The sequence below is a fragment of the Bactrocera oleae genome, chromosome 4, assembly GCF_042242935.1.
Source record: "Bactrocera oleae isolate idBacOlea1 chromosome 4, idBacOlea1, whole genome shotgun sequence".
Lineage (NCBI taxonomy): Eukaryota > Metazoa > Arthropoda > Insecta > Diptera > Tephritidae > Bactrocera > Bactrocera oleae.
The window spans coordinates 44,605,906-44,631,169 of NC_091538.1; the positions used below are offsets into that span (position 1 = coordinate 44,605,906).

Genomic DNA, 25,264 nt, shown 5'->3' on the forward strand with positions numbered 1-25,264 from the left:
AACAATAATTTAATGTAGTATAAAAAATTTGAATAATAAACTAGTTTCAAAAAATATAAACAAGGCAACTAAATTATAAGAGGAAATTACGGAAAAAATTTGATAAGATTACAATATAATTAAAAATTCGTAAAAAACGGTTGTGGCATTCAGCATAAGTCATTTGACAGCTGAATAAAACTCTTACTTTCAAAAAACCTTATAGAGAGTACATTAATTAAGACGACGCTAAGGAGTCTACATTCCTATAATATAGCCTTCAAGACTTTTGGATTGCAGCTTAATTCAGCTTAAGTTAATGATAGCTGATAGAAAGGCGGAATACGCAAAGACTACAAAGGCTTCGTAGATTTGTAGAAATTTTAATTCTGCTAAATATATTCAACTATTCTCACAAAAGTGTCATAAAAAATGTTTACCTTCTGATCAGCGATATGTGATAAAAATTAAAAAAAAGAGCTTAAGACGACATTAACAAAGACTGATTAATTAAATAAAAATATATGCACGCAACACTTACGGTTTTTCGTTTAAGAATTCGCCACGCGTAAACTCCGACAGGCGGCGCGACTTGGCTTTCTTGGTGAGAGCCAGTGCTGAGCTACTGCCCTTCGCCGTCGACGCCGCAACTGGGTGACCATTGTTCGCGGCATTTGTTGTAGCGCTTGATGACGCATTCAGACGGAAATTTTTGAAATCCTCCAGCGAAGCGCAAGCACAGTCGGCATTACCGACACACAGCGAAGACGGAGACCATGGCAAAAAAGCGCCGTTTTCTTTATCCGTTGTCGTTGTTGCGTTTGAGTTCAGTGTGAATGTCAAGAAATTCGGGCACGTATGTGTATGCTGTGGTGATTCGTGTTTATGGTGTTCACGGCTAAAGTTATGCCGTTGCCATTGCGCTGTCGTTTCATTGACCGTAGTTGTGGCGCATGTGCACAAATCTTCATTGCTGCTCGAAAAAGAAATGGGTGAACCATCGCGCGAATCGCTGACCAGCATACAATTGCATTTAATGGGCATTTGATTGGACCAACGGCGCAGTGGTGAGCGTTCTTGACGCACCCGACTCGGTTCAAAGCTTTCCAGCGATAGTTTTTTGACCAGAAACCTTTGAGCCGCATGCGCGCCGGACCGCTGCAGGCAATTATGCTGCTTCAGATTGCGACGCGGCGACGGTGGCGAAGGTGTGGCAGGTGGGGAAATCAGTATAGCCGCAGCTGCAGCAGTGGTGGAAATGGCATCCAGCGAGCTGGATTTCATAATAGGACCACCAGAATTTTTCTGCAAGCCGGCAATTGAGTTGGCGCGGTTTTGTGCCACAATGCGCGCATATAATTCCTCGCTGTCCAACGGCAATAGTTGCGGCATGCCAACGCGTCGCTTGTGCTGGACATGGTGCTTTGATTTGGATGTGTCTTCGGCGCAGTCCGCAGGTTCGGGCTGCTCATCGATACGTTCGCTGCTCGACGACTTCTCCGACTTGGAATGTAGCTTACTATAGGACAATATATTAGACAGTCTTCTCATTTTGTTTGGCTTCGTTGTTTTGACAGACTTCTGCGCATCACAATGGGCGGCATCGTCGCCATGCCGCAGCTTATCGGCGACTGTACCTGTATTGTCCACATTGGATGTGTGTATTTCTAAGCCGTGCTGTGCAGTTGTCGGCATGACAGCGGTTTCATCGATTTTGCTGACGATAAAACGATTCTTTGATTCTTGATGCGTCGCGAATGAGGTTGCGGACGTCAGCGCACTGCATGCATCCGATTTCTCCATTTGCAAGATGTCGTAAATCGTACCATATTTGCGATTGTTGCCCAAACGCGCAGTAGAATTTGTGGCTGTGGTGACCGAATTTGACGCGCTGCGGTCATCCATACATGTTGCCTGCAACGCGTTGCTCTGCGCCTGTTGTTGCTTTTGTATAATATCGTAAATCATTGTGGGCTTTAATGGTTTGTGTTTATCCTTTCCTTCGCTGTTGTTATCTTTTTCCGTCTTCGTTGAGTTATCGCGACGGTCATGCCGCGCGGCGACATCCTTTTCCAAAATAGCCGAAAGACTTTTGCGTTGAAAGAAGTCGCCCGCACTTGTGACGGACGAAGCGGTCGAAGAGGCTTGCGATGTTTTACGGTGCAGAATCTCGTAAATGGTGCCATATGTCATATATTTGTCATACTTATGGTATGTTAGATTGTAAATATCATTCTTGCGTTGAATGATGTCATAAATGGTGCCATAAACAAGCTTATCGTAGATTTTGAAGTTGCGCTTATAGTTATTACCACCGCAGACACCTTTGCTGATGGACGCTGACGCCGAGGGTACAATAGCACCGACGTTGCTTGGTTGCTGCACCTCACTCACACTTGCGGTGGACCCAGCGTCGCACACCGCGGGCGTAGTCACTATGGAGCCTGCCGCAGCTGCCGCTTTTTGCTGCTCTTTTAGTGAGTTGCGACGCATCAACAAAAATGATGCGTAACTTTTACGATGTCGCGAATTTTGGCGTTTGAATGGTGTGACCGTTGAGGCTGTCGGCCCGCCGGCCTCGGCCGCCAAGGTGTCCATTGTTTCACATTCGCGCACCAAACGTTTGAACTCCTCGTACGATTTTCGGCGTATGTGCGCTTTTTCTTTCTCTTTGGCCGCAAGCACCTTTTGATCGAGTATTTGCGATAGAAAATCCGAGTTCTTACGCAAAATTTCTGTGGTTGACCGTTGCGGTATTGTCGTTTGCGTCGTCGTCGTCGTCGCTGTGGTTGGTGGTGTTTTCAGTGGGGCAGACACGTCAGCAGTATCCATTTCAGCTGTGCGCACCACAAACTTGTTTACACAATCCGGTTTCGTGTTGCTGTTCACTACAAATGTGTCTAACTGGTCGGACGCAGCACCGATTTCATGATTGGCAAGTGTAGACGCGGCGCTTTGCAGGGCATTAACAGCCGCGTTACCGTGACTCTCTTCGCCTGTGGTCGCAGACTGTTCTGATATAGATTCTAATGCGTTCGACATTGTCGCCCCAGTCAGCGTCGTCTGTGAAACCTCGGACATAGTAGTTGTTGTTGTTACATGCGGTAATGCTGTTTGCATTGTCATTGACGCAGCGTATTGAATTTCCTTTTCCAAACAATTGCCAGTACGTGCCAGCAGCGCCTTACGCCGCGCACATGCTTCCGATACCGCACCATGCGCGCCATCCAAATGCGCTGCTGCGGCAAACATTGCTTTGAATTCTTCATAGGACTTGCGTCGATTGCGCGATTGCGTCAAACATTCCTTGTAGTTGAGGCGCGCTATCTTCTCGGGAGCATCGCACGGTTCCGCCGTATTGTAGCCAACACGCACATTATTGCCATTAGTTTGCACTGTGGAATTTTCCAGATCCGTCACACTGCAAACGCCGTCAAAAATTTGCGCCAGCGAAGGCCGGGCATTTGCAGCGTTCGCGGCAGAAGCGGCATAGAGTAGTGCACCAGCGGCGCTCTGCAAAGAGCTCTCCAACTTATTCTGCATTTCAATAAAGCCAGAATCCATTGAACTAATGGTGCAGGTTGAGTCGAAACTTGTTTTGCGACTGGAATTATTGCTCGACGGTTGCGCGCCAACTGCAACAGCATTCGCAGCGGCTACGCTATCGTCGCTGAAATTTTGTATCGCTGGCGAGGCCCCGAATTCGGCTGATTCGCTAATTTGCATGCAAAGCGCATCTGCTGACAATGGAAGGTTGCAGTTGTTTGTGCCGGCACTGACGTTACTGTCAGCGTGTTCGTGCTCGTCCGCTATGACGGCCAACGGTTGATTCGGAGCGCACAATAAATCGAAGGTCTTCGTATCACAAGCGAAGTTTTGCGCTATAGTGCAAGCCCTGCGGCTCGCCGTTAGTTTATCGCTACCATTGTCGTCATCATCATCGAAACTAATTAGATCCTTAACTACTTCGGAAGCGGCTACTGTCGCGTCCATTGGTGTATCACAGTTGTTTGGCTCGGCGCAAGCCACGCGCTCTGTAGTGAGCAAACTTAGCGCTCCGCACCATTCAGACTCCGGGTCATTCCCCAGCGTTTTCTCACTGCCGCTATTACTCTCCATCGACACTTGCATTTCTCCAAATCGTTCCGCCGCTCGCAAGGCACAACTACTTGACGACTGTGTCGTCGCGTCTTTAACAACTTGCTTTTTATTCACCGAAGCGTACGCGGGCAGTAACGATAATGTCGGCAGCGGAATGCAGCCGATTTTATTGCTACGACTATTGCTTACACTACTGCTGGTCCCACTGCCAGCACAGCTACCGCCATTTGTGATTGCAATGCTACGATTATGAAAGATTTTTACGCTTTGCATTGGTAATTTGTGACGATTTTGCCGATTACGTGCCGCCAATGCAGAGGCAAAGTTGAGGCAATGCTTGCGATGGTAACGGCGCGTGTACTTATTGGCAATACTGTAGACAGGATCGTCTAATGGCGTGGGCGATTCATTGGCTCGTGCCGTTTTTGGTATGCCGCCCCAGTCCACGAAGGCGCTACGACGACCGGAAGTCCTGAGTAAACGCTGTAAACGTTCTGCGGCTAAAGCACGTCGGCTTTGATTGCTTTTGAGCGGATAGACTGCTGAGGCATACTGACAGTTGCTATTGCGCATGCGCGTCGCAGCATTTGCTTGACATCTGGCGGCGTATACTTCATTCATGCATTTCGCGCAGCAGAGAAATTCGTAGAGAATTTCATCTTCGGCAGTGGAGTTGGGCGGCGTGAATGTAGAGTATTTCGGTTCGAACTCCTCCTCATCGTCCGCAAACTGCTGTGGCGACACTTCGAGCAACGCTTCGTCTAATTCGCGTTCTCGCTCCTCCTCCTCTTTGTCGATCGTAGTGTGGTCTACATTGACTGGCAAGTCAGTGATTGCGCGCGGCTTGTTTGTTGTCACAGGCATTAGTATATAAGTATTTTTAACTTGTTTCTCCTCGGCGCCACAGCCATGCGTCACATTTGGTGTGACATTCTGCGCTGTGTTCTCTTTATTGCCATCCGTATCGACGACGGCGCCTTCACCAATACTACCACCATTACTATTTACAATCGAACTTTCGATGCTAATGCCACTGTCTAACAGCACGAATGAGCCGTCCGCGGGCAATATGAGTCTACCTTCGGCGGCGGCATTCACCAGTTCGCGCAGCGCTAGCACCTGTTTCTCGGTCACGTTTCCCTGCAATTGTATGCCGTGGAGCGCGAAAGCTGTGGGTTGTTTATTCACTGAATTTGGATCGGTGCACCACACGACCGGCATGCTTGCCATTTTGGTGGCGCTTGCTGCAGCCGCCACAACGGATGCTGTTGCCGTGGCCGTTGCTGTGGCTGTGGCAGTTGCAGTGGCGTATGCGGATGCACAACTGTGTCGCCTGCTCGAAATGCTTTCGGTGCGCATGTGTGTTTATGATATCGCTAATTGCGCTTAATTTAACTGTAAACACGTATTGTCATTGGCAAGTTTTTGGAATCGAAGCAGTCAATATATTTATCTATTTATTTGGATTGCTATTGCTGTTGTTTTACCGCTAACTACTATTAGTATTTTAACGTAGTGTTAGTTGTTTTCTAGTATGTTTCTGCATACACAGTTGTCCTCGTTTATTCTTTATTTATCTTTTTTTTTCAGCATTATAAATAACGCGTGTTGCTATAATACGCTGAGATAGGGAAAGAGTATGAGAATCTAATTAATGGAAATGTTTCTTTAAGGAAAAGCACAAATTCGTGCGATTATTTTTGCTGTTTCGTGACACTATTTGCGTTGTTTGTTGTTTGCAGATCACTTTCTAGAACCAGGGAGTAATTAAGTGCTTGTGAAAAAAGAATGTGTGAAATGTAATTAGTGAAATCAACGATTTAAGCCCTGTGGAACACAAAATCATGTTTATCGTACCATGTATTGTCTCGACGATAGACCACTCAAATATTCGAAAATTTTAGGAAAGATTTTCATGATGAGCTTAAATATACACAAATAAAAGCCATTTTTTAAAAATATCGAAAGTAAATTTACTTAAGGTCGAACAAGAGATCAAATTTTTCAGTAAATTGTCAGACAATATCGTCAAAGACTTCAGACCGATCTTTTGCTGAGGAAACCATTAAGCTATTAAAGACAAGATAGAAAAGTGATATACATTTTAATTTATTTCTATTCCCTCATCTGTTTTAACAGACCCGAAAAATGTTAAAAACTACATGAGAATTCTACTCGTGATAATATGATTAATTAATAAAAGGTCATTGCACAGCTCATAAACATGAAACTACACCCAAAACCTGTCCTAAAATAACTAATTTATCTATTTTATTTCCTAATTGATTATACTTGTAATATGATACAGCAGCTGCCTTATACAAGACGCCTCCGAAAGCGGCGAATCGAACAGACTGGTATAAATTCACATCGCTGGTAAAATCATAGCTAAAAGGAATTGCAAAATAATATTTCTTTCAAAATACAAAAAAAAAAAAAACTAAATTCGTCTTTCTTTTTAGTTTAACTGAAAAAAAATTTTTTCGTGTCCACAGCAAATTTTTTTTTAGTAAACGAGTACAACTCGAACTTAGCGAGTAGGGAAGTGGTGTGGAAAGCGGCTGCTGTTTAAAGCGAAAAAGAATAATAACCAGCATCTGATAAAATATTATTATATTACATTATTTAATAAATAAAAACTTTTTAACTGTGATTTTTGGCTACAAGTTCGGTAATATAAGAAAAAACAATAACTTCGGCTGCAATGAAACTATAACACTCTTCACAAGTACAGTTTTTGTAGCATTAAAGGATATAAAAAGATTTTTATATTCATTTTCAGTGATAATTTTGTGTGGCAGCTATATGCTATAGTTGTTCGATCTGAACAATTTGTTCGCAGTTTGCAGCGATGCCTTGGGTAATAATATATGCCAAATATGCCTTGTCAAATTTAAAAGTTTTCTAAACAAGAACTCGAGTTTGATCTGTCAGTTTGTATGGCAGCTATATGCTATAGTCCGCTATCGGCCATTCTGACACGATGCCTTGGGTAATAATATATGCCAAATATGCCTTGTCAAATTTAAAAGTTTTCTAAACAAGAACTCGAGTTTGATCTGTCAGTTTGTATGGCAGCTATATGCTATAGTCCGCTATCGGCCATTCTGACACATGAGCAGCTCCTTAGTGAGAAAAGGACTTTTGGGTGCTACAAACATCGTGACAAACCTAATATACCCCGTTCAGGGTATAAAAGTATATTCTTGTATAAATGACAACTTAGCGTCAATAAAAATCATTGTCACTTGCAAAGTTCAAAATATGCTGCAATAAGGCTAAGCAAACGACAATGACAAGCCATTGTTCACACCCACTAACTAAAGCAATGTAACACATTTGTAGCGACACCTCAATTAACGCATGTAAAATGCTGTAGTGTGCAATATAAATACAAACATACAATATTATAGATTTAACACACTATTTTATTGCGAAAATGGCAAAATGGCAAAAACCGGCTGAGAAGGGGTAAATGACTGATTTCAATGTGAGAGAGCGGCCAAAGCGTTGACAGATTGCAGTCATTATTTTCGGCAAACTGTCTCGTATTTACATATATACACACGCTGTGGGAGTGTGTGTATAGTGGACGTATGTTCAAGAGCGTGGATTGCGCAGTATTGTCCACGTCACGCATGCGCTCCTCTTTTTACCGCCATTCGGTAATAATATAGGCCGGTCGTTAAGGGATAGCAGCGCTTATAGATACACACCTGTATCTATATATAGCGAGCACTTTCATTCATTTATTCGTTGCGCATGCACGACGCTCAATATGATGTATTTGAGCAGCTAACGTTGGCGTGGTCAATCGGGCGTTCATTCGCTTCAGGAATAGTTTTTTTTCTTTAGTTTACATAATTCTTTTTTGTTTTTTGAATTTAATTCATGGTTTTTTTACCTTTTCCTTTTTTTATGATTCCACAGTCTATGGTAAATAGTACAAAATACCCGATTAACAACTCGCCAGTGAATGAACGCCAATGTAGCAAAATATGTATGTACATACGTTTTATCTATATTTTTTCAGCTCAAAATTTTAAAATATTTATTTTGCTTGTGTGAGACTTCATTTGTACAGCAAAACAAATAAGCTTCGTTTTACGAGCGCTGTCTTCGTTAAGCACATTGTAGTTTCAAAAATAATTTATTTTCGTTCTTATGCAATTAGCGGAAGAGTCATCAATCATCGCGCTGGCGACAACTTCATCCAATACCTAGAAACAATTCGAAAGCTACGATTTTTTAGAGCTTTAATAACTGTTATGAAAGCAGACTTTGTGTGTGGGTGGCCCGTGTTCTATTGACATGAAGCGACAGTGAAACACGGTAGTAATTACATGAGTTCAGTTCCAGACATTCATTTAGATAAGACAGCAATAAAACTAGTTGGAGATATGAAGTTCTAACATATGAATATGTAGCAGAGATAGTAAGTTAAAATACGAAATATTCGCGAAGTAGAATTTGAAATTTCATATTTAAAAACATTGTAGAAGAATATTATAATATTCAAGCCTACTATGGGCTCATAGCTAAGCATAAAGAAAGGAGCAGATGAAAAAGCAAACATTCTTTCTCAACTCAACTTAAGGATCTAGGATTCTTATTAAATACCTTAATATGGAAATTGTCTCCAAATATTTGACAAAAACAAATTGAAGAGTCAAAAACGATTGACCTCTTTTTTTTTTTTTGAAGTGAATGTATTGGAAATGTTTTGGAAAATAAAAACGAAAATCTAAAATAGTAAAACGGTTAAAAATATACTTGTGTCTCAAATATACTGATTTTTACGCAGCGATGTAACCCTCAACATGGGACTTGAGACATTTATAAATTGCAACTAAAAATATAATAAGAAATCAAACAAAATGCTATTATAATAAATCTATATAGACAGAGGGTTTCACTCGAAACTTGCTCACGTCGCAATCAAACACACGTATTTACAAACACTGAACACAAAAAGAGGTTAAGTGGCGACATCCTTTCGTAAACTCCATAAACCTATTTGCGTCCAAAACTGAATTAGCGAGTATTAGCATAAAAATGTACCTTTGCGTACACAACAAAAGCAACTTCGCTTACAAAATCATGTCGGCTGCATCGATCAATGATCAGTGTCAATAATGCAGAAATATTAAAAAAGAAATCTGCTGACCATTTAGTTGTTTGAACGAACTGATTGAAGGGTTAACCAACTAGTTGATCAGTGAACGACTAACGAGTGGACTTTGTTTGCCAACGAGTTGTTGACTTTGCGTTTTGCTTTTGATGTTTTTGAAAATAAAATAAAGTTTTTTCGTTTTTTCCGAGATTTGTTTATTTTTCAGAACGTTGCAATAATAAAAATCGGCAACTTTTTGCAACAAATTCGCGCTATGTACACTTACATACATATACAAAACAAAGACTATGTAAACATAAACATAAACACTGAAATACAGCGATAAACATAAAAGCTAACCAAACAAAACAAACTTGCAGCAAAAAGTTCAGAGTTAACAGAGTTTCCATTTATATAAAAATGCAGAAAATGCAATTCGCGCAAATGTCAATGTCAAAGCATAACTATTTTGCATGATAAACAAAGTATAAATAAATATCACAACAAAAACAACAAAATCATCGAAAATAATATATTTTTCTTTTTGTGCGAAAAAGTGTATTTACCCATTGCATAGAAAAACCAAATGATGTGTGAGTTTTTGTAATTTCTGCATAAAGTAAAAAATTAACGAAAAATTACTAGAAAAAAACAGTAATTAAAAAATTAAAAAAAAAGTAAATTAAAAAATTAAAATAAATCGTTCTTAAAGTTCATTTCAAATAAAAACCCTCAAACGAATGTTATCATTATAGCTAAACTTATACCATTTTTACTTGATGCAATGGCGTTGCACGCGCCATTGACTAATTAACCACACATTTTTAAATCTACAAGCACTTGACACTTTTTCTACTAAAATAATGCAGTAGCTAATGGACCTCTAGTACGATAAACTTATTAATGCCTGCTATAAAATTCTGCATAGAAGCAATTTATATAGGCAAGGCGAAAAGTTGCAATGAAAACTGGGGTCAAGCTATTAAAATGAAAAAAAAATTATTATAATCGTAAAATAATAATTGGTAAGAATGTTCATGTCAAGGGGGTCAAAATTAAAAAAAATTCTATCAGCTACAATAACGGCAACACCATTTCCGTGCAAGATTTCATGAACAAAATATAACAAAAATTCGATGGTTTCAAAAACTCACCAACGCAGCTAGCTATGCAATAATTCTGTCAAAGAGATATAGCCCACATCTATTAAAACGTTAAATAAGCTTTGAAAAAGCTATGCATTTAAGCACTTCTGCATTAAATATTTAAATACATTTGAAGTAATGCAGCAACTGTAGAGGTCTCTGTATATGTGTCAAAACGCTTGCACAGTAAATAAAAAAAGAGCGAAAAACTCACGCTGCCCTAGGTGGGCTGGTCTAGTGAAGCTGCAAGTGAGCTACAAATGAGCTGCAAGCAAAAAAGGCATGCCAAGGTCATGAAAATATTTAATGCATTACCATCAAAGCATCAAAGCATGAGAAACGCATCAAAAGATATAATGCAAAATATATAGACAATGTATGTGTATGTGTGGGTTTGTTGAACATACATACACATATATACCAAACTGATGTATTAAATCAATAGATACTCACGAATATAAAATTGGACTATAAAACACGAAAAAAAAATTTTATGAGCACATGGCAAATAAAGCGTTAAATTTTGATTGCTTCCAGAAGAAACTATGCTAATTACAGGTGAACGGGAGCGTCGGGAAATTTCCCAAAATTCCAGCCACCGAATGCATACTTGTTTTGCTTAAAAAACCGCTATCGGGAGCATCTATGTATGAGTATGGGAAAGATACTCATCACACTCGTCACTTGCCTTTCCTCTTCGTAGTAGTCGCACTAATAAGTGAGTTTTCAAGGTTGAAATAAATAAAAGATTAAGAAAAAACAATAAAAATTCATTTAACAAAGGATAAAAAACACAAAACCGCTTAATAAATGAAGAAGAAGAGGTAAATATTTAGCGAATACCAGCGATGAGTCACGCATTTATCAGTACTGAGAGGAGGTACAGACGGCGTCGAGTGACTGTGACTGCGAAAAAAGTAGGTGCCGAATAAAATAAAAAGGCAATAATAATAAATAAAATGCAAGCCAGACAAGATCACTGGCATACACGATTAGCTACAGTCGAGAACATATGTACTTATGTACTTAACTGATGTGAACAGAGAACTAAAAACAAAGCCGAGCTATGAATGTGTCTGTAGGGGTAACAAATAATACAAAGCAAGACAAGAGCAAAAGAAGTACAAAAGGAGAATAAATAATAGGCACAATAAAAATTAAACAAAAACCAAGAAATATACAATTTAAAATTGAAGACTCAATCAATAAGCATTAAAATAATTAATAAATTATTTAATGTATGCACATAATAATTTTTAATATTAAAACATCGTCTGCCATACTGCAGGAAAGTGAATCTCGCACAAAAAAATAAAATGAGGTGCAAATTGTCGCATTATTTAAAGAAAGTGCTTGACTTATGAAAGCTGCGGTATTCAATCAATTCATTCTTCTCTCGTTTCATCGTCAAAGTAAACGATTATTATCACAATAATAATAGTACAATCGAATTTTAAAATTACAGTTAATTTTGGTTAAGTAATCGAATTGGTATTTTCGATATCCAGACAGATGCTCTTACCAAAATTGAAAATATCATTGCATCTTCTATCTATGTATGTATGTATGATTTAAAACAAGAATAGTAGAAATTTATTTTGTTTTTTGTGACTTAAAATATCGAATAATCAATTATTTTTTTCGTGCATTTAATAATCTTCGCTTTTATTTAATCTATACCAGATTTCGATTACCCAATTCACAGTTCCAGAATATCTCAATAAAGTTGTATAATCGCTTGTTTTCCCCGTCACTGCTTGATCAGGTCAACACTTTTACGTAATTTATGTCAGTTTGTTATTCGATACAATTTGTATACTTTCTTACTCAATAAATAATGTTGACTCGTTATTTTCGAAAGAAGAAATCAATAATTAATAAGGTGAGGTAATTCAATTCTAAGAAGTAAAAGAAACATTTGTACCTGCCATAACTGACAAAAAAGGCCAAATATTATTGAAGCCAGTTGGGTATAGAACACTTTTATTGCCGAAAAAAACTAACTAAAAAAACCCAGCTAAAAACAAAACAGCTTTTAGAAAAGCAAGCAAATGACGTCAACCACTAAACAAACATATAATGTAAGAAGTTTGAAGAGGATAAAAAGTATCAAAAAATCCGATTGACAAATTATTAGAGGAAAAGAGCAAACCAAAAATAATAATTTTTAATTAGAAGTTTTGTAATTTTTTGACAAACAGATTTTTGAAAAATTTCTGTATTATACAAAATAGTTACTACCATATGTTGCAAAAGCAATCAAGTATTCAACAAAGCTTACAGTTTAAAGAAATGTACAGATGCATTACTGTTAAGTGTGTCTGGCGTTAGGTGCATTCGAAATCCAGCGAGCGTTCAGAGCGCGCACTTAGACAACTTCCCTTTTGCCAACCATAGGCAAAGCGCTACGAAGTATGTACTACGACCCACTTTGAACCGGTTTTTCGCAGATGCATTTTTTTCTTCTTATTAATTACTGTTTGTTTGTTTTCTTTTACTTTGCTCTTGGTTTCCTCACAACATTTTTTCGGCTTACTGCTCTTGTGGCTTTTCTCAACACCCTGCCATTAAAGACCGCATAATAATAATCCCGTACAAGTGAAGCGCACTGTGAAGTGTGGTGTGCCCGTATACAAATGGTGTTCGGTTGATAGTTTGACAGCAAAGTCGATGACTCTGACAACTTGGTGCTGCTATGTAATAAATTACAAGCTCTATGATGCAATTATGTGGCAGCGTGAAAATTGAGTCATATTAAAAGTGATATTACTCGCCGCACGTGTCAAATGAGCTTTAAAGTGTAGTAAAAAACTGCTGTGTGTTGAGCTTAAAATTACAATATATAGTATGTATATAGAATTTTTTATTTAGCTCAACTTTTAATGGTAATAACATCCTAGCAGAAATTAAGCAGATGAAAAATAAGAATAGATGTGGTGTACTTTAACACAGCAATGATACAATGTAATCATTATCAGGGTAACCAAAGTTACACATAAGTAATTAATTATAAAGCTAACTTAATCTTAGCAACATTGATTTTACACCAATTCCAAGATGTAATCATTCCAAGATATATTGTGGTAATCATTTTTGTTATAACCAAAGTGCAGCATCACTAAAGAAATAAAAAACCAATTGTAAACAATTCGCACCAGCAAAGAAAAATAACTACCAAAGTAAAAATTGGAAAGGTACTTGCATTTACTTGGTATTTCGTAAGTAATTGCTAAATTTTCATCATGACGTAGCAGCGCCAGTTATAAAGCAAATAAAGTAATAGTGGCAGTAATCATTTTTAATTACAAAAGGTAATTAAATTTCTTGTGATTACTAAATAAAGTTAAGTAATTCTAAACTAAGAAACTAAACTAGAATAAAAACAATTCAAACAAGCTTATTTTATAAATATTTTCGTTGGGCAATAGCTTTCTTAACTTCAAAATCCCTCCTGAGCCCTATTGACAACTGAGAAGTTCATAAGTCTCCATTTTACAGTGAAATATAGTTATTTTCAATAATTAAAACATGATAAAAACGAACCTTTAAAATGTCAAAAATACGCTATAAAAATTATAACTTAATTAAAATTTTAAAATCCTTAAAAATATTGACACATTAAATTTCTCTAGACAAGCATAAAAAATAGTTGCTATAATTTATACCCGGCTCTTCGTATGTCGCCGGCCGATGCGTAGATTTAATCGATAAACGATATGGAACTAATCAATATATATGTAGGTACATACAAACATAATAACAATGCCAATGGTTGAGGCGCGCTAAAATGCTAGAAAGCCATTAAAACTTAAAAAACAAATTGAAAATCGAAAAAAGCTGGACAACTAGCACGAAAAATAGCGGCAGGTCCAAGCAAAAGCCCACACGCAAAGTATTAGTGTGCAAATTTCCAGTAAAAGCAAATACATAAAAATATATATTTTTTTTAATTTAAAAAAAAAATTAAAAAAGTATATAACAAAACGCTGTAAACTTATACACCACCGAGCAACTAGCTGTGGTCAAATGTATTGAAGCGTTACTGACGGCGCGAAACCCCCGAAAAAGTAGAAACAACCATCAACTAACTAAGCGACGAACCAGGCACCTAACTAGCCATCCATATAGCCACAAACAAATTTGGTTGTTGTTGTTGCTGGCTAGTAAAACATTTCAGCCATTGAAATAGAAAGAGTGTATAAGCGTACTTAGATATGTATGTATATGTGTCTCTATGTTAGTATATTTGCTGCCTTTGATTTGGGTCATTGCACAATGGTAACGAGACCAGACTAAATTTAGCCTTAGCATTAGCATTAGCTATTTGTTGGAATATCGTCGTAAAGTAGCAAAAACAATAACAACAACCGCATGTACGGCACAAGAAACCAATTGGCTCGGACATGACCACAACACCACGAGCACTGCAACGATGATTGTGCTGGTGATTAGGGTACGTACACGCCGTGACGCTGCTGCACCTTTGAGTGGCCAGTTTTTGCGCGTCCGCCAAATTAGGAGCGCTGTGATGGGTAGTAAAAGCGTTTTTTATGATGCCACGAGCGGCAGATTTAATGTACGTTTATACAAGCTTTTTCGCTTCAATTTTCAATTTTTTTCGTTCGATGCTTTCAGTGGTCACTTGCTGCGCGACAAAAGGCATTATTTTCGATTTTTTCTTCTCTTCGGTATATTTAATTTCGCAAGCGTTACTAGTCAAGCAAAAATTGCTTAGTTGAGGGATAAAAATGCATATAACATAGTTAGGGGATTCGCAAAGAAGCTAGCCGGGCTAGGTTGAGCTGGGCTGGGCTGATAAGCACGTATGGTGGCCACACTTTTTAGGATATCTATTGTTGTGCTGATTCCTGATTTACATTTGTTGGATTTTATGTCTCTCATTTATTTGGCTAACGAAATGCAAACACATGCAAAGTAATGCAATATATAGTTTGGAAGTGAGCAAAGTGGATACAAATATGTATGTTTGCTCGCTCACATTCAGGTTTAATTTTCAGCTGGGAATGAGCAAAAAAAAAATATAAAAAATAAAAAACAAAATCGAAATTTTGCACAAAAACTGCCATTTATAAAAAAATGCCATTTTATGCAAATTTATGCAGACTTTTGCTGTTCAAGTGGTTTCCTGAATCACTCACAAGCGATTTTTGAAAATTTTTGGCAACGAAAAATTCCTGCATTTTAAAAAGGCTTGACACATATTTATTGGAGACTTCCACATTTTCGTTGCTGGTAAAATGTAGAAAGGAAGCTGCACATATTTACAAAAAAAAATGTATATGAATAAGTAGTATACATATAAGCACATAAGCGCATTGTTTAATTTTAAAGTCATAATCGGCGCAATCAAGGTATATGCATCGCATACACATACATACATATACATTTTTTTAAGAAAATAATCAGCGTAATCAAAGCACGCCGCAGAAGGAAGCTGTTTCATGTATTTATGACTTTTAAGAGTTATTACCGCCACCATTGCGTCTGCTGTGAGGCGTGTGAAAGGCGTAAACAATGAAGCAACAGCTGCATTTTGGCAATAATTCGAATCCGAAGCAATTGTTGATATACGTATGTTATAGTGTGTGTGTATGTGTGTGTGTGAAAGCAAGTGCAGCAAGGGTAAGGCGTAACAATCAGCACTCAAATGATAAAGCGTAAACTCAACGCCATTGCAAAAAGTAATTATGTGTTCACGGAATGACGTATACAAACGTCAGTTATGTGGTTTTGAAAAAATGGTAAATTAAAAAATGAAAAGCTATAAACTTTCAGAATTATTATGAGTCGTGCATATTAAAATCTGACGCATGCACCGAGAGTGTTTACATAACGGGGGTATTTAAGCCAATAACTGACTTTGAGTGACTCATCTGTATTTAAATTTGAGTTTATTTAAATTTTGTTCAGTATTTCATAAAATATTAATGATAATAAATAAGGTGCCAAATATTCGTAAACACAAAATTGTTATTTAAATTCCATATTGTAATTATTATTATGGTAATCATATTAAATAATTAACTCAAAAAGTGAGTGTAATAATAATAGTAATTAACAAAAAATAATCGTGCTACCAATTATTATTAACAATTACGTATTATAAATGTAATCACACAAAAAATATAATAATTACTTTTGATAATTGGCAAGTACTTGTGTATGCCGTAATGTTACAAGTATTATGACATATGAAATGTGCTCCTTTTCACTATGACAACTAAGTAGCAGTACCGGTCATAAAGCAAATATAGTGAATGTAATTGTAATCATTATTACTTACGAATGGTAATTGATTCTAGATTTTAGTAAATTTGTGAGATTAGGAAATAAATGTAATGGTAATCATTACTATTTATGAGCAAGTAATTAACTTTCGATTACTAACTACACTCCTGTAATTTTAGGTTACGAATATTATTATGTATGTTCATCCTTCATGTTAACTAATTAATGGCAAGAAGTAAAATTATAATTAATAGAATTTATTTATTATTTATAAATTCAAGACATTAAAAAATGAGGAATATGTTTGCGGATTCGGGAGCCCAATCATGTAATGTAATCATTAATTTTTATTAACATATAAGGAATTAAATATAGTTAGTACTTTTAGGCCGAAAAAGTAATTGTGATTATTTTTTTCATCAGCTAATTACATTAATGTGTTGACAAGTACATGACTTTGTGAACTTATTTTGAAAATATATGTACATATTTATATTATTATGAGCGTTTGACAGTTGAAAGTTATTCTAATTATTAAAGTTTATTAAGAGGTAATTAAGCAGAGTTCAGGATTACAAAAAATGAGCTTAATAATTGTCTTCGAACAAGAAATACGTAGATGTAATGAAATATGGATTAGATTTAGATTAGATGCGCATGTCCCATTTAACGATTTAAAGTAATCATCAATTTAGATAGAGTACCTTATCAATTTGGTGAAAAAAACTAAACTTGTAGATTTATTATGATTATTCGATAAATTTGAAGAATTTCGCAAATTCTAAACTAATTCTTCAGCTATTTCTCACTAAGCCACAAAGAACAGTTTTATAAACTATAAGCGGATTCGAAATAACGTGAACTACCCAGAAAGCACAGACTCAACTCTTCAGGTGTTTATATTTCTTTAGAAACGCCACTTTATAAAGCTCACCTCAAAACTTTTCATCAACAAATATGGAAATTGTTTGCGTATACTTTTTGAGTGCAGCTGAATACATAGTACATACAAACACCCATACATACACAGACTCATATGTATTATACAATTTAATTGTTTTGCCAATTTATGATGGCAACAACGCTCACTCTTTCGCGCGCTGACTCACACTCATTACCACGCCAATGGACTGAATTGTAAAAAATATTAAAAATAATAATAAATAGAAAAACTAAAAAATTAAACTAAGTAGTGTATGTAAATGTATCTACATACATGCGCCGAGCAAAACAATGCAATTTGTACGCTTTTAAGTGTGTAGCGGTATTTCGAGTGTGCATAAAAGTAGTTAAAAATTGTAATTATGACCCGAAACAAAAGCGAATCGAATGAATAATAGAATGAATTACATAAAAAATAAAAATCGAAAACACACAAACGCAGGAAAATTAGTCAGTTAGGTCTATTTCGAGAGTAGGCAGTGGGCAGCACAACAAATATACATTGTTTTTTCAGGTGCGAAGAGTGCAAAAATGTTCTAAAAAATTCAAGGAACAAATATTTAGGGCAAGTCACGTAAATATAGATAAGGGCTATAATGCGAAAATGAAAACTTTTGTTTTCAACAAATTGCATTAATGCACATATAAGCACATAATTACTCGATAATGCAAAAAACAAAACCGCTAAAACGTAAAGGTACTCGTGTGTCAACATGTGAGTGCAGGCGCATTTCGCTTAAGTGAATTAGCAGAATTAGAATGCGTAGACAACGAAGAAAAAAAGGGAAAAATGAAGCAAAACAGCAGCTGGGTAGCATTGAAACGGTATTAGGAACTTGTAGGGCTAGATAAATACAAATAAAGTACATACATTACGTGTTTATGTAAGTTTGTCTAAGGCGCTTCTGTGAATGGACTTGTAATTAAAGGCCAAACACCCGCGTTAACCAAGCAAACCTTCGGCGATACAAAGAAAAACACTGAATACCAACAGGTAGCAGCATACCATATATGAGGCTGTTGAACCGCACTTTAGTAATTAATAATAAAAAAATTAATACTTAATTTGCTTTGCGGTGCTTTATTACATTTGTGATAACAAGTACATATGGCTTTTAATACTTTGAAATTATTAGAATTAACGGAAATAGCGTTGATAGTGCCATATATGTACTTTTAATGAAGGTATACTAGGGAGTAAATAGTGGGATTAATGGGCTTGCGTTTTTAATTCAACCACGACTGTTTTCTATTACTTTTTTGTTTCCTAGTAAATATTTTTAATGCTAATTAATTAATTTATTTAAATTTTCTTTATAAATAAGTAATGGGATAGATTCACGTGTACTGATGTTTCAATACTAACAAAAAAAATGCTGAAATACTTGTCTGATTGGAAATATTATTAAGGGACGACAGTTCAAATACTTCAACTTTATAAAATAATAAGTTACGACTACTGATCCCGTTGCTCTCACATACAAAAAACTCGATTTATTTAAATCGATTAATTAAAAAACAACAGCTAAAAAGTTTGAACTTTTTTTTTATAGAATAAGCAAACTATTTGATTATTTTATTTAATTTTTTATAAATGAGCAAAAATTAACTCGGTCAGTTTGCAAACAAGTTTACGCCTATTTTATCTATATTTTTTTTCTTCAACATTCAATCATCTGTTCAGTTTAGCTCTGTCCATGATCATATATTTCATTTAATGCTCTTAATTGTGCTTCAAATCTTATTATGGTGTAGTACTAAAATTATGAGAGATTTTAAACGGAACCGAACCTTAATTGAGTCAATTAACTGATTCTCACATACAAATAAATATTATATATGTGTGATTATCTTAGCAAAGCTTCCAGTGTTCTAATTGACTAAACTAAAAAGCACTCTAACACCTCGATTCTGCGTACTTGACAAACAAAATATTGATAATTTGTTAAGATTTTTATCAAGTAAAATTTCTTTTGTTATAAAAGCTTCAAAAGGTACACGTGTATTGAATAAAATAATGTAAACAGAAACAGCTGATTTCTGTTTTTTATTGTTGATATGAGCCGTGCATAAACAAATTTATAGTTGAAAGAACTTCTATACTTAAAGGTTTTTTTGTTTAACATCTTGACAATTTATAAAAAAAAGATTGTTTTTAGTTATTACACAGAATAGGAATAGATAAATCTTGTTAAGCAGGATGTTGAATTTGTCAATATTGACAATTTATCAAGAAAATATTTTGACACTTATGACACAGAATAGAAAAATCTTGATGATACATTGTCAGTCTTATCAAATTAGCAAGATAGTGTTACAAGTGTTACACCAAGTCTATTAAGTAAGTCATATGCAAAAAGGGAAATTTAATGAAAGTTTAGTTGCTTTCACTTTCAATTAAAGAAAAAATTTTATAATAACATTGAAAAGCTAGCCTATGGGCGGCAGTGGCAAGTGACATAACATATGAGCTCAGATATGTAATGAACCTTTCGGAAAGTACTTTGGGAATACTCAATGATTATGTTATAGAGCTTCACTCTCAGCCTTCCAATATGAATTTCACAAAACATGGTCGTGTTATTTCCATAAAATTGTTCCTTTAAGTCAAATGCAATACTGGAAAGTTAAAGAGCACTCGATTAGTTGTTCCAAATAAGACATACCGAACATATGTAACCGCATTCTTGATTATATTATTTTGCATTTTTTGCTCATCCACTTGCTCATAGTTACAAAACTCACGCGAATTGCATAATTCAGAATAGCAGCAAAAAAATGTATATGTATTAGCATATGAAGAGGTAATATATTGCATTATTGGCTCGAATGGCAATTCTAAAAATGCGTTTAGTCACGAAATTATAATAATTTGCCTATTCTCCACAACTGAAAGCAGTAAGCGAACAGTAGAAATGGTTAAGTATTCGAATTCAATCGAACGGAGGGGCTCCAAGAACATATGCATACACACATACTAGCATATGCAGACCGAACATAGCCATTGAACGTTTCTAGCAACAAAGTCCAAGTCGTGTTCGGTGACAAGTGAACACACATACAAGTATATACATACATATATAGATTGTTGCATGTCAAGAATAATAAGAAGAAATTGTCAAAGAAACGCGTCAAGCAAGAAATAAAGAAAAAAATATTAGATATAAAAAACAATAACAAAGGGACAAAAGATATAATAAACTTGACTTTTTGCTTTTGGAAGAAATACAGTTAGTATTCAAATGAGCAAGTGGAGAAAATAAATGAAGGTAAGAAAACACATTTACAAAAGAGATTATATACAAATTTATATAGTATGTACATATGTGCAGTTGTGTGCGCATGAGTACAAACATTAAACCGCATTTTGAATGATTGAAATTCTAACGGTAACAGCATGTCTTTGGCATCGTAAAACAGCTGGCAGGCAGCAGAAGTCGCAGCCATATAACTAGTCACACCGCATTTATTTTTATTTTTCGACAAGAAACAGCAGTTTTTTCTTCTAGAATGAGGCAGTGGCTACCCCACCAAACTGGCTGCCAGTAACCGGCCTTCTAACAACAAAGTGAATGGTGTGTATGTGCTGTATGAATTTGTATGACATATGAGTACGTCTGTGTTTGTGCAATGTATACAATTTATAATTGTGTGCATAAAATATAAGAATAAAAAAAATATGTATAAAATTTGCAAACAACAAACGGCGAACGACACGAAACAGCAAAGAAAATAGAAAGTTCTGTTGACAGTTTTTATGTCAGCAGCAGCGCTCACGCAGTTAGTTACTGAGGTGTGGAGCAAACAAAGTTGCACAAAAACAAAAGTTAAGCAATAAAATTTAATAGTAATCAAAAAAGGACATGCATAGCTGGACATATACGAGTAAGCATTTTTAATATTTAATCTTTTTTCGTCGGATTTTAATTATTTATTTTTATTATATTTTAAACAATATTTTTTTTTTACTGGAATTTCTCTACTTTTTTATTTATTATTCTTTCTTTTTAAGTTTTTTTCGCAAATTATTTCTGCAAATGCGGTGGCTGCATAAAAAATTCAACAGACTATTTCTTAGTTTCTATTATTTTTCTTTTTCTTTATTTATTATTTTCTTTTTGTTTTTCATTTCGCTTGTTTCTTCTTTCGGCTTTTCAGCTTCAAGAAGCAAACAACATTTGAGACATTACTCAAGACACTTCTCTGGCTACAATGAATGCATAATAATTACCTACTGCGTTGTTTTTATTGTTGTTGTGCTGCTTTTTCTTGTTATTGCTGCTGGCTTGCAGGCTGCTGCGGTGACATTGAAGTATTGTTCCACAAACGATTAATGCTGTTGCAGTCGTAGAATTTTAAAATAATTTTCACTTACAAACTTTGCAATGTTTTATTAAGCGCTTTTGTATTTGTTATTGTTGTTGTTACTTTTTCTGCTCAGTATTTGATTAGTATGTGTTTTAATACATTTATTTTCATTTTCGTTTGCGTATGAGTTCGGTGTATTTTCACTATTTCACTGTTTGTTTTTCGCTTTTGCAACATTTGTTTATAAACATGTAGCGAATATGTTGCGGCAATTTGTTGCACTGCATGAAATGGCACAAATTACTTGTGTTTTGTGGGTTTTTCTACTTGCGAAAGGAAAAATTGCGAAAATTTTACTTTTTATTTGCATGTATTTACTATATGTTAAGTATATATGTATGTACTGCTGGCAATATATATATATACATTTACAGCAATACATAGGTATATCTCTTTTATTTCGTGCCAGTTTTGCAATTATTTTGCTGACTTGCTTTGCTGCACTTTTTTGTACGTTCATTTACTCGTTTATTTATTGTTTGTGTAATTTATTATTATTCTTTTAAGTTTCGTTTTCTATTATTTTCTTGGCTTGCTTGTCGTCACTGCCTCACAATTTAACACATTCTTAAGGCAATGCAATGGAATGAATGTTGTGTGCAGCGAACTACACAGCTGACAAATATGTGGTGTGCAGCAAATGCAGTTGTTGGGTTGTTTGTTACGTGTGTGTGTGAGCTGAAAACATATTTGTGAACATGGTACTCACATACATATATAATATTTTTGAACAAAGCGCAATATCTGTTATAATACAATGTTGACTGAGTGACTGACTGGCTGTCGAAATGGGTGACTTAGTGGTGGGTTTGATAGTTGAACTATGGTAGCGGCCCTGTAGGAAATAAAGGAGCTAGAATTTTATATGGTTGGCAATTTTTACTTGCTTTTCTCGCATGATAACGCACTATACAAGTATTTATTATATATTAATTATTTTTGAAAGTTTATTTTTTTTCCACACAATTCTAACTGTTTATCCCATACTTAATTTAACAAAAATTATTACTAAATATTAATATAATTTTTTATGCAATTTTTTAATTTTTTTTGAAAATCTCGTATTCATTTGCTTATTGAAATTTAAATAATAATTCGAAAATTAAAAAAGGAGATACAACATATTTCTTTATCAAGAACAATTTTTATATGAATATAGCGAAATAGTGTAAAAGAAAGTTCAGTTATTGTAATAAAGTAATCCAAATTTTTATTTTTATTCGTAGAGTGGAAGATAATTTTTTTATCATTATTAAGTCATAAACGTATATAATTTAAAATTGTCAATGAATAAAAAATATTAATTTTATAATATCCTAGAAATGGGTAGCCTAGATCGGTTAAATCTAAGGATTAAGCTTTCTATTCGTAAGATACTGGGTTAAAGTTCGTTGTTATTAGCCGAAATGTCTTAACTCGTACAAATATTATTCGAACTTAAACAGGTTCTCATCATTCAACTTCAAATCGCCATATTTAATATAAACTACCTTACTTATGTAGGTACATGGATTTATTGGACACTTCAAATACATGAAAGAGACCCATCATAGATATTATCTTTTCCTAGAAATTAACCAAAAATTTTATAACAAATATTTCTTCTTCTCTCAAACAATTCCTACAGGGAACAATCAATGGCAGCATGGTTGCATACCAGCACCGCAACAATTTAATGCGCAAGTTTGTGAATGGATATTTACATACAAACCGATAACTTAAATGTATGTATATACAGTGTATATATGTATATGGTATATATCTCGCGTGTACTTTGGCAACAATTCTCCAATTCTGCAATTCTTGCTGAGCCCGAGTTCAATTGTTAGCTAACACGAAACAACGAAACAAGCAAATGTTTGGCTGTTTGCTGGTGTGAGGGCTGATCTGACAGCACGAATGCAACGAACGAGCAAGAGGTGCGCAGTGTTGGGCGGTGAAATGAATTCTGCACAGCATGATAGAACAACAACAACCACGCTGCTGGAGCGCTGGCTCAGCGACACACTGGCAGTGGGTAAACGCTGATTTGCGAGCTTTGCGTGAGGAAGCCAGCTTTGCATGCTGCGAACGTAAAGCAAATAAGGCAAGCGAAAAATGTTAAAACAAATGCGCCTGACTGCCACGGTGGCCCTTAGTAACAGCGTGCAACAGGCGAAAAATATTTATAGTTATTTTTTTGTGCTTTTTTAAACAAGTTTGTTTAAGGCTGTGCAAAAAAGGAGCATGCAGACAACTTTGGTGGGAGCAAAGATCAAGCGTTCGTTATTTGTATTGCAAATTAAATGTTATTAAGGCAGTTATGAGCAATAATATGAGAAGTAAGCGGAAATTATATTAAACTGCACTAAAAATCATTATTTATTTATTGCAAATGCAACAAAAATGTCCAAAAACAATTTTAATATTCAATTTAAAAACAAATATTGCACAAAAGAAATTTCTTTACCTCTGCCGTTTCGTCATTTTGACGACCACAAAACTGGTTGCTTCCCGAAATGCAGTAAATACAAAAGCCAAACAAAATTCACTCGTGTACTATATTCATGTGTGCATATATATAAAATATAAAGTTTAAGAGCCAGTTATGTTTATGACAATACGAAAATGGCGGCACGGTATGCATTATGAAAAATATTAAATTTAAAATAATTATGAATAGAAAAAGTGGAGATAATTATGGCAAATATAAATCAATAAACCAAAACAAAAATGAAGGTGACCTAAGAAAAAATAAAATCAAAAAAAGAAATAACCAAAACCAAAACAAAAAAAAAATAATAATATAACAAAATAAAAAAAATTAAGCAGAAACACTCAATACAAACAAGTTAAAATATTAAAAAAAAAAAAAGATAAATCAAACATTACTTATGCAAAAATGCAGATTTCAACATTTCTAGAACCAGAAAAATATCATTAATGGCAATAAAAACTGCACAATTTCAGTTAAATTAAATGTTTTTCTAAATATAGTATTGGATTTGCTTCAAAACTTTTGAGGTGACTAAGTAAAACGTGAACTAACATTAATGTTGATTTAGAGTCATATTTTTGTTCTAGAGCAAAAAGTAAAATTGCATTGAATTAAGAACAAAGACAAAAGCAATAAATATAAATTTTTTCGAGATGGAATGATTTTCTACATAGCTTTCACATTAAGGAACGGACAAAAAATTTCCCAAAAAACAGACTATACAGAATAATAATAACAATTAAAAGGAAAAAAATAAATACAAAATCACTACAGTCCGAACACGCCAAAACGTTGACCTAAACAGCTGTAATGCAGCCCAGTAGTTAACGTGGGCATAAAACACAGCTAATTAGCAACAACTTCAACCAACCATAGCAAGCACATAGAGTA

The 25,264-nt window shown here is 35.3% G+C and overlaps 1 protein-coding gene across 7 annotated transcripts in view; it reads right to left on the bottom strand.

Annotated features, from left to right (window-relative positions):
- Window positions 1-25,264, bottom strand: part of Src42A (Tyrosine-protein kinase Src42A) — a 130,796-nt gene that overhangs the window by 44,248 nt on the left and 61,284 nt on the right. For 3 of the 7 annotated variants that reach the window (XM_036362685.2, XM_014244596.3, XM_070108890.1), the window contains exons 2-3: window positions 21,761-22,160; window positions 521-5,701 (exon numbers count right to left, since the gene is read on the bottom strand). The exons of 2 other annotated variants lie outside the window; for them this stretch is intronic. In XM_036362685.2, coding sequence (XP_036218578.2) covers window positions 521-5,439 — 4,919 coding nt within the window. In that variant the 5' untranslated portion in view covers window positions 5,440-5,701; window positions 21,761-22,160. Of the gene's footprint in view, window positions 1-520; window positions 5,702-21,760; window positions 22,779-25,264 lie in introns of those variants that run through there. 2 more of the 7 variants (XM_036362686.2, XM_014244589.3) reach the window with 2 other exon arrangements.